The sequence below is a fragment of the Camelina sativa genome, chromosome 11, assembly GCF_030686135.1.
Source record: "Camelina sativa cultivar CO46 ecotype springtype chromosome 11, ASM3068613v1".
Lineage (NCBI taxonomy): Eukaryota > Viridiplantae > Streptophyta > Magnoliopsida > Brassicales > Brassicaceae > Camelina > Camelina sativa.
Window position 1 is genome coordinate 39,523,166 of NC_141890.1, and position 13,633 is coordinate 39,536,798.

Below are 13,633 nucleotides of genomic sequence, written 5' to 3' on the forward strand. Positions count from 1 at the left end.
TAATATGTAGAGTTTACTCAATATGGAAATTACTTGCTTTCGAAACTCACTCGATTGCGGAAAAATGTGAATCAAATGGAAAAGAAGAAAAAGTTATGATGAACATATGACTCTAAGGATTTGGTGATGTGTAGGATATAGTGAAGGGATTACTATGTTCATTAAAAGGGAAGAAAACCCGGATATAGTGATGTGTAGAATCAAAACTCAACGAGATTTTTTCATGATCTTGACTATTTGGTGACAGAAAAACCATCTTTAAAACCTCAGTGTACCTCTACACTAGCAAACGATGTCGACATCACGTGGAAAGAACGAACAAAGAAGGTTGAACACACAAACATCCAACTGAAAAACTAAGCCGAACACAATGATAATTCTCTCTAGGGTTTTTATTCTTTATGTCTCAGCTTTCTTGCCTTTCAAAGACGTGCCCAACTACTCATTATATAGCCAACACAATTCCCTGATCACATAGGAGAAGATTTTTATATCTCATAAGGAAAAGTAATTTTCCTTTTACACTTTTCCTTTTCCTTGTACAACTCCACTTTCATCAACCAATGAAATAGTAGTTTCCATCTTTAATATCCTCAAACCGTCATTTAATCTTGTCTTCTCAAACCTTCTAGAAATTTCTCACGCAAATAAAACAACAGCAATCTTGTATCACTTCTTGTATCACACACACACTACTTCCGCAATCATGTATCACTTCTTGTATCACACAAACACTACTTCAGACAAATCGATACATCTTCAAAAACGATTGATTGCGTCGAGGAATGATGCAAGGGAGAAGAGATGGAAGCTGGTGCGTGTAAGCAGAGAGGAAGAGATTGATTGCTCGATCAACGACACAGAGAGAATGGTTCGTGTAAAGCAAGCAGAGAGAAGAGTGACCGATGATTGATGAAGTCTGGTGCGTGTAAAACAAGCAGAGAGAAAGAGAGATAGTACCGCCTGCTAGTCTTTTGTTTCCGTTTATATAAGATTGGGCCTAGTCGTCTAGATATAGGCTTAAGAATGCAGAAATGTATGGACCTAGTCCATAAATACTAACCAGCTCACCTCTATACCTTCATTCATGGCCGTTTTTAATTATGGAGTTGAAAAACTAATTCTCCAGTTTAGAAGCCAAGGAACACACATGCTTTTCTTCTCTTTCTTTTTGCAGATTTTGAATTTTTTTTATTGATTATAAAATGTAAAATTAGATGCATATCACGGGGAACAAACCACTATTCAAATGTTTATGCTTTGTGAAAATATTTTTTCTAGATGTACCCTATTATCTCTAGAAATCAAAATAATTTTTTCTTCAAAATGAAAAATATTTTTTTTGTTGAATTCTAAAAATTAATTTTTAAAAAAATATATAGTAACCAATATTCAAATGTTTATGCTTTGTGGAACTCAAATCTGTAAGTTTTCTTTATTTAATTAGGTATTTAATTAGGTCTTATATATGTTATATATCTAAATAAAAGAAAATGAGGAAAAAGTGTTATTTCCCCCACCAAATTGCTAAAAACACACCGTTAATACAATTTACGTCATAAGCCAAAAAAAGTGTGAGAGTGATAGAGAGATGTCGGTAATCACTGATCAGTAGCTGTCAAACCACATCACGATCATATGAACATGAAAAGCCGTACAAAATTTGGATCTTTTACCCATTTCTAATGACATATTAGGCTTTAAATACAGTACGAAGGAGTTCTTGCATTAACGGTAAAACCTTATATACAAAGCTAAGAACTACAAGAGATTTCCAAGTGACTTGTCACGCAAGGAACTATATGAAACTAGCAGAGTAGCGTAGAGAAGCTGGTTCCATGAATCAGGAACTCCAGGTAGGCACCAGTGGCTACAATCTTGAAACATTCTGGCTGCAGGAGAACTTCCACGGACATCCACAGGCTGTCTATAAACCGACGGATGACCGTCCGTTCTGTACCAAGTCATCTTCGTTATGTTCATGTAAAACACAGGCGTTTTCATATCAGAGATTACTGATTCGACCACTTTCATCATCCATGGATACGCTCCTGTGTACGTCTCGTTCTGTATCGGTCTTGTTTCTCCATCGCATTGTCCTCCGCTGTTCCATGCCCCTTTTCTGCAGTTAAAAAACTCAGAATCAAAACCAAATTTCTATACCCTAAGTCCCTAACAGAGATTTCTTGGGATGAAAGGAAACTATTCTCAACCTAAAATGTGAAGAGGAGTAACCGACGAAGAAGACTCTTGTTCTAGTACTGTTGATATTGGAATCAACCCAATCAGCCCATGTATGCAGAGCTTTTGTGTAAGCTTCTTTCACTTCTAATCTTTCGTAAACTCGCTTCCCCTCCTGGAAATAACCTTTCCTAAAAATCGAAAAACCTGGTTATCTCAGATATGAATAGAGACAAGTGTAAAGAAGAAAGGTTCAGTTCATAGTTTCATACCCTTCGTATGTTTTCTGGTGAGTCCACCAGTGACCAGTGTTAAATATAACAATGTCTGCGTTTTTGTATATCTTCGTCATCGATCGTTGGATCATATCCAGTCTCAGCGTCTCTCTTCTCTTCCCGTACACATCTAAAGCTTCTGATTCTTGAACGAGGAATGGTGACTTGATGAAGTCAATAGAACAGTCAAAGTCCTAACCCCAAATCAAATAAAAACTTATCACAAACCTAAAACGTTAATTCCAAAAACCAATGTTTATGTTTCTGTGATACACTTACTTTGAACCTGAAACCGTAAAAACCTTCGTTATGTAGATTACTCTGTTTTCCAGAAACCCTAGAAACTCTGTTTTTGTCTTCTAATGTTGACCTAAGTGAACAAACCAGAGACTCCCACATGTTTCTATTCAATGAATCACCAACGAAAACAACTCTTTTCCCTCTCAGAATCTTCAGCATCTTCTTCCCATCGAATCTAAACAGACGCAAAACAGAAACAATCTCATGAAAACAGAGTCACAAAGAGGGAATAGTAGAAGAATCGTAAAAACAAGAACGCAACCTTGGGATCGAGCATCCATGAGGTTGCCATCGATGACGGAGGAAACCCAAATCAGGTCGACCATTTTTGAAGCAGTTAAACTTATCTTCAACGAAAGGACAATAACCAGGTGAATAAACCGGTTCAGAATCGTCAAAGACCCAAGTCCCATCAAAAATGTCGCAAGAAGTGAGTTCTTTGGTTACGGGATCGATCTTTGACTCGTTATTAACTCGGATTCTTCTGTGAGAAACAGAGGAGAGGAACATAGTCGTGTCTGAAGCAGTTGAAGTGGAAGAAGAAGGGGAAGAGAAGAAGTTAGCTGCTGTGAGAAGACGAGAGGTGAAGCTTGAGACGATGAGTGATGGAGAGAAATCTGAGAGAGATGAAGATGAGAGGAGGAAGAGAGAGAGGAAGAAGAGAGACGTTAGAAAGATCTGTGTGGTTGATGGATGTTTCGTGATGAGGAAGAGATTCTTTGGATCCGCCATTGTTAAACGTCGACGATCTTGTTCTTCGTCTTCTCCTCTCTGTTCTCTTGGAAAAAGGTAACAATTATGATCTGCTCTCTTTGGAGGGGAAAGGGAGATCCAACGGTTGCAATTTTTTTTAATATCTTTTTACTGTGTTTTCGTATTTTATTTTGGACGTGTAATCAATCAGACCTGTATGTATGTGAAATTCTGAAATATAATTTGTAAATTATAAGGACTCTTTAAATAAGTATACAAAGAGATTGGTTTATATCTATTTCTAAATAATCAATATATAGCTATAAGATAATGGCTGAAATAACAAAATAAGAAAGGTTTTAGATAAGCAAGGCAATGGTGAACAAAACAGTCCCAAGGAACAACGACCCAAATCTTGACTTCATCATCTTCTCACTTCCATTTTCTTCTTCATCTTCAATATGCTCCAGAACATTGAAATCACCTGCATGTATACAATACCTAACATTAAGCATTTAAACCAGAATACGAAGTAACCGGTCTAAACCAGATATCAAGAAACCGGTCTTTAGAATCAGATACCTCGTTCGGGTCCGTAGCTGCAACCGGACTTGAGGGTTTCACGGATGTCGTGGATGGTGGCTCTGTTAAAGAATCTGTAGTGGTGAATAATGTCTTCAATGCAATGCAAAGCCAAATGTGTCTCGGAGAAGCATGGTCCTTGGCAGAACTCTTCTGTCCTCCCCAATGGAATATTCAGGTCTCCGGTTAACGTTAGCCTCCATGTTTCTTCACACTCTCTGTATATCTACATGATTTATTTGGAAAGTTTTGTTTAGTTTTAAATTTTTAAACTAAGATCGTGGTTTCTTGTATTGCCAGTAAATGGCTTTTGATTTTTTTATTACGTGTTTCTCATTTAAGCATTCCAAAGCTTTTGCAACTATCTCCGGTGGATCTTCTCCACCACCACCACCGCCTAATCCTCCTCCTCCTCCAAAACCTCCGTTACCACCACCGCCACCTAATCCTCCTCCTCCTCCTCCTCCAAAGCCTCCGTTACCACCGCCGCTGCCTAATCCTCCGACTCCTCCTCCACCAATGCCACTAGCACCCGATCCTCCTCCGCCAAAACATGTCCCTCCGCCGTTAAATCCAGTACCAGAACCTATCCCTCCGCCTCCCACACCTGTCCCACCACCGCCAAATCCTGTTCCGCCACCTCCAACTCCTCCACCTGCACCTCCTGCATCTGATTCGTCTTCGTCACTGTAAGTGTTCCCTGTAAAATTAACATTCTTAAATGAAGTTACCAAAACCTTGCAAAAGAAGTAACATACATGCTTGTGTATAAATGAGCAACAGACCTGGAAAGGAAACTAAGAGGAAGAAAAAAACGACAAGGGTGACTGAGATCCGGAGCTCTCTGATGTATGAAAACGCCATTGTCAAGAGCTCACAAAAATGAGTAAATCCATCTTATATAATTCCAGTTTAGTTGTTTCTGGAAATTGTAAATCTTGTGGTGCAAGTAAGTAGAGTTTAAGTTTCATGTAGAAGGTTAGAAAAAATACATAAGAGAAGTTTGTAGCAGTTGAATACAAAGTCATCACCAACCCGCTCTATGTTTTTTACTTTGCCTATTGTAAACCATTTATTGACTGCCATGAAATCAAATCATATAAGTAAGAAAAGTAAAATCAAACTAAAAGTGATCTCAGGACTCGACACGAAAGAAGATTTTTTTGTTTGTTTACTTTGTTTTATAGCCAAAGAAGGATCTCGAAAACAAAAACTTAAATACATATTTTAAACCTAACAAAAAAACTTAAATACATATTCAAACCAAACCTAAAAGTGATCTCGGATACGAATGAATGCACTTGTAAAATAAATCTCAACTACCACACCAACATCTTCACACCATTCCATGAACCAATAAAGTTGCAGTGAGTCATTTGCGACTTTATGCCCAAAGACCAAAGTTCCAACACCTAATATATATAGACAGAAACAGACAAAAACACATACACAACAAAGTTTAAGGCGTATATGGAAAAACTGTAATAACATATTTCAAGCTTATCAATATGGGACATCGAACTTAACATTTATTTTCATTTATCTTTAGTTTCACCATTTTACAAGGGCTCCTTGTATTTCTTATGTTGGGAGCCACAAGTTACAATAACTTTGGTCCAAATATAAAACAAAGAAAATAAAAACACATATCCAAGAAGCAACCCTTTGGTGCTTCTTTACAAATTTCATACTATTCTTGAGTATTTAAATTTCATAAGAAAATAAACCTATCTCTCTACATAATAATAGAAATAAGAAGAAACACTTCACTTTGTTAAAGATCATGGTTTCCGTATTTGTTGTTTCTTTATATATGTCTCCATCAAAGTTGCGGTTGGACTAAAATAGTATGTTTAAGGTCACCAATGTGCAGCTTATGCTCACCCATTGGGATTCTCCTCTTTCCATACTCATCCACCACACCAAGATGCTTGCAAGCATCAACATTAATTTGAACGGTCTGTTTCCCCCCTGCCGTGACATGAACCTTTTCAAACGTTATCAATTGTTTGTTCACACCCAATCCTTTTATTCCGTTTTTCGGCGGCTCGGCAAAGACAAAGACCGTGTGTGTTCCGTCGAATTCACCGGTGTTCGATACCTCGACATGGACGGGCATTTTCGGAAATGAGTTGCAGTTGGCGTGAGACACTTTGATGGAGTGTGATGAAGAGTTGAAAATGGCATTGGCAGAGTTGAGATTGGAGAGTGAAACTGATAGTTGGGCCAATGGGCTTTTGGCTAAACTATGAGTGAAGGTAGTGTAACTTAAACCGAACCCAAATGGAAATACGACTGGACCTTTGTAGAATCTATAAGTCCTTCCAGGGTAATTTCCAGATGCTCTCATGGCCATTACCGTCATTGGCACCTTAGCCACATAATCTTGTGGATACCATGTCATTGGTAGCTTTCCTCCTATCATAAGATTTAGAAATATTGAATGTTACTAATCAAAGCTAAATATATTCAATTTTGACATTGGTTTTGAAACTAAACTCATTATTAGCTACGTACCAGGATTAGCAGCACCAAAGATGATATTGGCAATGGCAGCTCCACCCGCTTGACCCGGATACCCGGCCCATATGATGGCAGAAACACGTGGATCATTCTTAGCGAAGGTTACATCGATTGGTCCACCACTCATAAGGACCAAAATCACTGGACCTCTGGAAGCTTGAGCCACACGGGTCACTAGGTCTTGTTGGAACCCCGGTAAAAGCAGCCCCGTTCGATCTCGTGTCTCCGCCTCTATAGACTGATCTAATCCCATCACAAGAACCGTTGCGTCGGCTTGACGCGCCGCTGCCTCAGCCGCACCAAATTCTTGGTTTCCTTTGCAAGCCACGCCGGCACAACCAGCTTGGTGAAGTGTCCTCGCGTATCTAGAGATACCCTGCAACGGCGTCGTATAGGAGCACGCTTTCCCTGCATAGTTTCCGATCATAGTCTCGGTGACATCGGAGTTTGGTCCAATCACGGCGACGGTGCGATGGCGCCTAGGGGAGAGTGGAAGAGACCGACCGGAGTTTTTGAGAAGAACAATCCCTTGATGAGCCGCTTCAAGAGCTAAATGTTTATGGGCCGGAGTACAAACGTCTCTTGGCCCTAGATTAGCATACGGTCCAAGATTGCCATCGAACATACCAAGTCTCATCTGGACCGTTAATGTATTAGCAAGTGCTAAATTGATGTCATTCTCCGTTAGCAATCCTTTCTTCACCGCACCTTCCGTGAAAATCGCCAAAAACGGCCCGCAGTCCAAGTCCAAACCTGAAAACGACACGATGTTTTTTCTCATCAAACTTAACCGGACGGTTCACATGCATGCAATTGAATATAACAACTTACCGGCTTTAATAGAGGCGGCGGCGGCTTCTTCCGGACTGTTGGTGTAATGTTGTTGGTTGAAGAAAACATCAACAGAGTCACAATCTGAGACGATGTACCTATATATACGTATGCATTGATATTATTAGTCTATGAGTTAAATTAATATGAGCTGTTGATTTTGTGTGTGACTTTTAAAACTTACCCATTGAGACGCCATTGACCACGAATAGTGTTCTTTAAGAGATTTTCATCAGCACATGTGGGCTTTCCATTGACTTGGTTGTACGAGCACATAACACTTGCGACCTTTCCTTCGGAGACACATGATTTGAATGGTACATTGTATGTGTCTTCTAAATCTTGTTGGGTGACCTAAATCCATCATAAATTTAATAAGTACCCATCCTTAAGAAAATTTTGAGTGAGCCACCTACCACTTTTGTACGTTAGTAAATGATATAATTAAGATACTAATTCTAAAATTCACTACAAGAAAATTTGCTCAATGCCACAAAACATTTTGTGGCTATAGGTTCGTAGCTCATTTTTTTCGTGATTGTATTAGCTTAAATGGTTGACTTTTATGAAAAAAATGTGTAAAAACACTAGTTCAAGTTTTATTTTATTTGTATAAACTTTATGGATCACAAATTTCTTCTAGGTTTGAGGTCCCAAAATCTTAGGACCAACCATGCAACTATCTCTTAGCTATCTATAATAATAAAAGCATATATACTATTATCTTGAATTATACATATCAATAATGATTTCGTTTAGATGGTTATGCTTTGAGTTATTTATGCATGAGAAACGAATCTTTTTTGTTATATATAATTTAATTTTATTGCATGTATTTGGGATGAACAAGATAAAAGGAAAGGAGCTTGGCCCAAGTTGGTCCACATGAACCAATAAGGGATAAGATTCTCCACCAATATTACTTAAGACTATGCATATGATACATCACTAAGTCACGCTGTCTATTGGCTTAATTAGCTGTTATATATTAGGCAAATGTTTTGTTTGTATCTGACTGTGACATGCATACAAATCTACACATAGTTTACCTATTTGATGATATATTTCGATTGAATCGGATGAAAAAAGTCTTTTGCAAGATTGCGAAGTGACGCATATTCGACGGAACTATAAATAACTAATGCCTCACGATGGAGATATATATTGATTTAAGCTATCTTCTGAATTTAACGAATCTTGTTACGAAAGAAGATAAAAGACGATTGGCCATTATTAGCGAGAAAACGCATATTTAGTCACATCCAATTCGTTGCGTGGAGCCATAAATAATAGAAAACGACATAAAGTAGAAATTTCTAATTCGAGAAAGTATATTTAGAAGTTTCAACAAAAAATCTAATCTTTTGTTTTTTTTTTCTTGAAAAAACGAAAATGAAATTTGAATTTTTTATTAAATGACGAACCACTTAAAATGGAAGAATAATATAGTAGAGACTCACGGGTTCTCTTTTATATTCCCACACAAATTATAAATTAAGATAATGTCTAATATCTAAATTTTAAAGAGTTTTAGCATTTTTCAACCAAACAAAAAGAAGTTAGTAGTCAAAAACTTCAAAACACATAATTAGAGATAAGTAAGTAAGTAGATGTGAATGAGATTTACCTTAGCGTTGAAATGGAAACGGTCGACGCCATTCCAGTTATCAAGATCATAAGCGGTGTAATGTTTGCAACATGCGGCGACTTTAAGGCGGTTACCGGCGGCGGTGCCCTGAAGTCCCCTGACGTAGCTGGCGGCGTATTTTCCGGCAACGATAGGATCTTCACCAGGAGTTTCTTGGCCTCGGCCCCACCGTGGATCCCTCAATATATTCACATTTGGACTCCAATATGTCAGCCCGGCCACACCTCCATTGTACATAGCTCTTGCCTCATCAGACACCACCTTTTATTTTACCATAAATTATGTTAATTCTAATATATATATTGTCCGTATGCCTTTGATTTTGTTGAAAGAAATATATATACTTTATATTTACACCATATGATAAATAAAAGTATTATTTTGATATTCGCTAGCTTGCCCATCATCATATAAGTATTAAATTTGGCAAACAATACATAAACGTATAACATATGTGATGTATACTATACGTATATATATGTATACAGTATATGTATAAATTCAAAAAATATAAATTCTGTTTAACCCATAATATTTCAAAATATGTTTTATATATATACTGGTTTTGGATTTGATGTCTAAAGTAAAATATACCGGTTTTGGACTTTGTCTAATTTTCTGACTTATTCGATAGACTCATGTCGTAGTCAGTAAAGTTCATGTGAATTATAAATTTCCAAGAATAAAAAATATAGAGCGTCCTACTAATCTATCACTAGTGTATGACCTCTAATGATGTCGATGTCGATGACGTTTTTTCACGTAGAGAAATCATAAAATCTTCATTTTTAAAACTATATTTTTTAAACACAAAAATTCTTAATTATCCTCACCCGTCCGATCTCTTCCCATAGAGACTGGTTGAAAGAAGCTGCCGTGGTGATGACTTGTGGGAAGCTTGTGGCGCCAGGAAAAGCACCACCGAACTTAGCGCCGGGACCAACGTCGGATACGCCGTGAAGGGCCTCGGACCACCACTCATAGCCTCCAATACCGAGGCGTGGCACGGCGGCAGCATTGTTGACGAGGTTGCGTATCTTCTCCTGCAACGTTAGCCTTCCGATCAAATCTTGAACCCTCACGTGGATCGGTACGTTAACCCGACAGAACCGGAGCGTCCGGGTTAACCCGTTTGCCGGGTCGCATGCAAAGAGTGGTCGAAGTGACTCTGACGAGTGAACCAAGCATAAGAGGAATACAAGTATAACGACGACTTTGTTGCCGACTAAAAATGCTTTATTATTATTACAAGACATTTTGATATATCTGTGTGTTTGTGTTTGTGTGTTTTGTAAAACTATATGTGTGTGTGATGTTTGTGTTTTTTAGTTTTCATGTGATAGGAAAGCGAACGAGGTATTTATAGAGAAGTTTTAGGCGAAAATTGATGACAAAGGATAAGAGTCTCTTGTCATGAACATAAAAAATAAGATAAAGATAAAACAATCTAGTTGGGCAAAAATGAGATATCTCAAACGAAAAAAGAAACTGTTGAAAAATATTTAATAATTTATTTTCCTTTTTTTAAAGTGTCAGTTTGTTTTTCCTTTCTTCAACATTATTTTTACGTTTTCTCAGTGATAACATTTGTCGATATTTTTACATAAAGCATTACCAGTGATGATGATTCCTTTGAACCGCACAACCTCTTATTATAATTTCATCGTAACTTAGAAATATGGAATTCACTACAATTTTTTTTTCTCAATAGTATACTTTTACAATAGATCGACTTTAACCAAAGAAAAAAAAAACTTGGTAGTCAGACTATATATGTTCGATAGATCTACAATAGATCATCTATTATTTTTATTTATTAGTACAATACATATATTGTGTTTCCTCAATTTATTTCAGAAAATCATAACTAATAAATACTACATCAATTAAACCTGTTAATTTTTTCCAACGTTAAGACTCATTTGTCGTTAACTGTATGGTGTTTGTTGAAACCACCTACCGTAGCCTCCAGTCATGTCCATGCTTGGACTTGTCCCCCACCGCCGCCACTACATCCGCATAATCCCTAACGCTGGTTAAAAAACAAAAAAATGTTAATTCATTTTTTTGTTTAAAACGAAATTTTCTTTTAGAAAATTAACATTAAATCATAACTCACTCGATGTTCAAAATAAAAATCTTCACTCACTCTTTTCATGACATAATACAGCTAACAAACTACTTCAATTTTGTTTTGTTATATATATAAATTATTATATAATTCCTTATTAAACATACTAACAGTATATATTATTGATTATACTCATAAAACATTTTTATACAAAACAATCTGGGGCCTTGAGGCCTGAGGGAGGGTGGGGAATCCTATCAATGTTTTGTAATTAAAAAATTTCTTTAAATATTGAAAGATGACATAAAAATTTAAGGTTTGGTGGCATGTAAGACTATTTAGACATGAACCCATTCATGACCGTATTGTAGTTGAAAGATGTATTACGGAGTTGAAAATAAAATCCTCCAATTGCATTTTTAATCATGAATAGTAATCGAAAACGTGTTAAAAGCAAATGATGCGGTAAGAGCTATGTAAATTAAGGATCTAATTGTAATTCTGTAGTTATGTAATATCTAGGTTTCTCTTGTATCTAGTAAACCTTACATTTAATGTATTCATTTAGCCTACATTATTATATGGTATCAGACCATATCGATATCTAAGAAGAACCTTAATTTTTTTTTTCTCTTTTACTCTTTTGCCTCCGTTTTCTCATCTCTTTTTTTCGCACGATGTCATCCTCCAACGTCTCATCTGCTGATACCGTTGCTGTTTCTAATAACGGCAGCCTCTTTCACGTTAACACTTCCAATGTCACAAAACTCACTGCTTCCAACTTTCTTATGTGGAGTCGTCAGATCCACGCTTTGTTTGACGGGTATGATCTCGCCAACTATCTCAACGACACTGTCACAGTACCAACCCTGACGGTCACTATAGCTGAGGCTACCACGGTGAATCCTGCCTACACGCTCTGGAGACGACAAGATCGACTTGTCTACAGTGCTCTCCTTGGCGCCATCTCAACCTCTGTCCAGCCGATTGTGTCCCGTGCTGAAACATCGAGGGAGATCTGGTCTACTCTCCACACTACTTATGCTAAATCTATTCGTGGTCATATTCTCCAATTGCAGCATCAAGTGACACAGTGGACGAAAGGTAGTCATTCTATTGATGACTACTTTCAAGGTCTTGTCACTCTCTACGACAAACTTGCGCTCCTTGGCAAGGTTGTTGAGCTCGAGGATCAACTCATGACAATCCTCAAGGGCCTCCCCGATGATTATCAACCGGTGGTCACACAGATCGAAGGCCGTGATACGACGCCTTCTCTTGCTGAAGTTCACGAGAAGTTACTTCTTTATGAAGTAAAGCTTCTAACTATTGCTGCTTCTGCTCCCGCTCTTCCCATCACGGCAAACGTTGCAAGTTATAACAAACACAACAACAACTGTGGTAACAAACTCTACAAACCGTGGCAACAACTCCAACAATCGCTCCAACTAGCCTTGGCAACAGCAACAATCCTCTTCGCGTAACGATCAACGATCTCCCTGTCCTTGCAACGGTCGCTGTCAATTTTGTGGCGTCCATGGTCACAGTGATCGACGGTGTTCTCAGCTGCAACTTCAAGGACCTCCGGTGTCTTACCAACAGAACGTCCCATGGCAGCCGTGTGCAAACATGGTCACCGCTCATCCCCACAGTTCTAATCATTGGGTCCTTGACAGCGGTGCTACACACCATTTAACAAGCGACCTCAATAACTTGGCACTCCATCAACCGTATCTTGGTGGTGATGAAGTTATGATCGCTGATGGTTCCACTCTTCCCATCTCTCAAACTGGTTCCACTTCACCCTCCACCTCCTCTAAACCTTTACATTTAAACGATGTGTTGTTTGTTCCGAATGTCCACAAGAACTTGATTTCTGTTTATCGTTTGTGCAACTCTAATCAAGTCTCTGTCAAATTCTCTCCTGCTCATTTTCAAGTGGAGGATCTCAGCACGGGGGTCCAGTTACTCCAAGGCAAGACTAGAAACGAGTTGTATGAGTGGCCCATCAATCCTCCAGCCTCGATGTTTGCATCGCCGACACCAAAGACGACTCTCTCTTCTTGGCACTCTCGATTGGGTCACCCCTCTCTACCCGTTCTCAAAGCTGTTGTATCTCAACATTCTCTTCCTGTTTCGCAGTCCTTGCAAAAACCTTTGTCTTGCTCTGACTGTCATATCAATATAAGCCATAAGCAACCTTTTTATTCAAACTCTATCACTTCCAATCACCCCCTCCAATAGATTTACTCTGATGTGTGGACCTCACCCATTGTCTCCATTGATAATTACAAATATTACCTCATCTTGGTTGACCACCACACCCGCTACACCTGGTTGTATCCGCTCAAACACAAATCGCAGGTCCGTGACACTTTCATTGCGTTCGCCGCCTTGGTAGAGAATAATTTCCAATGCAAGACTGGCACTCTTTATTCCGATAACGGTGGAGAGTTCATAGTATTACGTCCCTTCTTGTCATCTCGTGGGGTTGCTCATCTCACATCACCGCCACATACTCCGGAACAC

At 38.3% G+C, this 13,633-nt stretch overlaps 3 protein-coding genes across 4 annotated transcripts; all 3 read right to left on the reverse strand.

Moving 5' to 3' along the window:
- Window positions 1–1,639: 1,639 nt before the first annotated feature.
- Window positions 1,640–3,735, reverse strand: LOC104725432 (protein trichome birefringence-like 4). The gene is made up of 5 exons (XM_010444096.3): window positions 3,019–3,735; window positions 2,736–2,931; window positions 2,454–2,650; window positions 2,214–2,372; window positions 1,640–2,122 (listed from the first exon to the last, which is right to left on the reverse strand). The coding sequence occupies exons 1-5, from the start codon at window positions 3,486–3,488 to the stop codon at window positions 1,762–1,764; spliced, it is 1,383 nt and encodes a 460-aa protein (XP_010442398.2). The 5' UTR covers window positions 3,489–3,735; the 3' UTR covers window positions 1,640–1,761.
- LOC104725433 (uncharacterized) lies at window positions 3,679–4,951 on the reverse strand. Its single transcript, XM_010444097.3, has 4 exons — window positions 4,817–4,951; window positions 4,358–4,731; window positions 4,032–4,257; window positions 3,679–3,933 (listed from the first exon to the last, which is right to left on the reverse strand). The coding sequence occupies exons 1-4, from the start codon at window positions 4,893–4,895 to the stop codon at window positions 3,809–3,811; spliced, it is 804 nt and encodes a 267-aa protein (XP_010442399.1). The 5' UTR covers window positions 4,896–4,951; the 3' UTR covers window positions 3,679–3,808.
- A 589-nt stretch (window positions 4,952–5,540) lies between these two features.
- On the reverse strand, window positions 5,541–10,655 carry LOC104725434 (beta-D-xylosidase 1). Of its 2 annotated transcripts, none has more exons than XM_019232860.2 (6): window positions 9,867–10,655; window positions 9,013–9,294; window positions 7,570–7,739; window positions 7,386–7,483; window positions 6,549–7,307; window positions 5,541–6,449 (listed from the first exon to the last, which is right to left on the reverse strand). In XM_019232860.2, the coding sequence occupies exons 1-6, from the start codon at window positions 10,287–10,289 to the stop codon at window positions 5,854–5,856; spliced, it is 2,328 nt and encodes a 775-aa protein (XP_019088405.2). In that variant the 5' UTR covers window positions 10,290–10,655; the 3' UTR covers window positions 5,541–5,853. The 2 variants fall into 2 exon arrangements, with proteins under 2 accessions (XP_019088405.2, XP_087332115.1); XM_087475989.1 differs by having other exon boundaries at window positions 9,013–9,323; window positions 9,750–10,367.
- Window positions 10,656–13,633: the final 2,978 nt, after the last annotated feature.

Excerpts from the sequence above, each read along its gene's own strand:
- LOC104725433 (XM_010444097.3), bottom strand. The coding sequence starts at position 4,895 with ATGGCGTTTTCATACATCAGAGAGCTCCGGATCTCAGTCACCCTTGTC. Across the intron at positions 4,258-4,357 it reads AATGCTTAAATGAGAAACAC|ATATACAGAGAGTGTGAAGA; the intron begins GTAATAAAAAAA and ends TAAATCATGTAG. Across the intron at positions 3,934-4,031 it reads CAGCTACGGACCCGAACGAG|GTGATTTCAATGTTCTGGAG; the intron begins GTATCTGATTCT and ends GTATACATGCAG.
- LOC104725432 (XM_010444096.3), bottom strand. The coding sequence starts at position 3,488 with ATGGCGGATCCAAAGAATCTCTTCCTCATCACGAAACATCCATCAACC. Across the intron at positions 2,932-3,018 it reads CATGGATGCTCGATCCCAAG|ATTCGATGGGAAGAAGATGC; the intron begins GTTGCGTTCTTG and ends GCGTCTGTTTAG. Across the intron at positions 2,373-2,453 it reads CACCAGAAAACATACGAAGG|GAAAGGTTATTTCCAGGAGG; the intron begins GTATGAAACTAT and ends TTCGATTTTTAG.
- LOC104725434 (XM_019232860.2), bottom strand. The coding sequence starts at position 10,289 with ATGTCTTGTAATAATAATAAAGCATTTTTAGTCGGCAACAAAGTCGTC. Across the intron at positions 9,295-9,866 it reads TATGGGAAGAGATCGGACGG|GTGGTGTCTGATGAGGCAAG; the intron begins GTGAGGATAATT and ends GTAAAATAAAAG. Across the intron at positions 7,308-7,385 it reads CGCCGCCTCTATTAAAGCCG|GTTTGGACTTGGACTGCGGG; the intron begins GTAAGTTGTTAT and ends TGTCGTTTTCAG.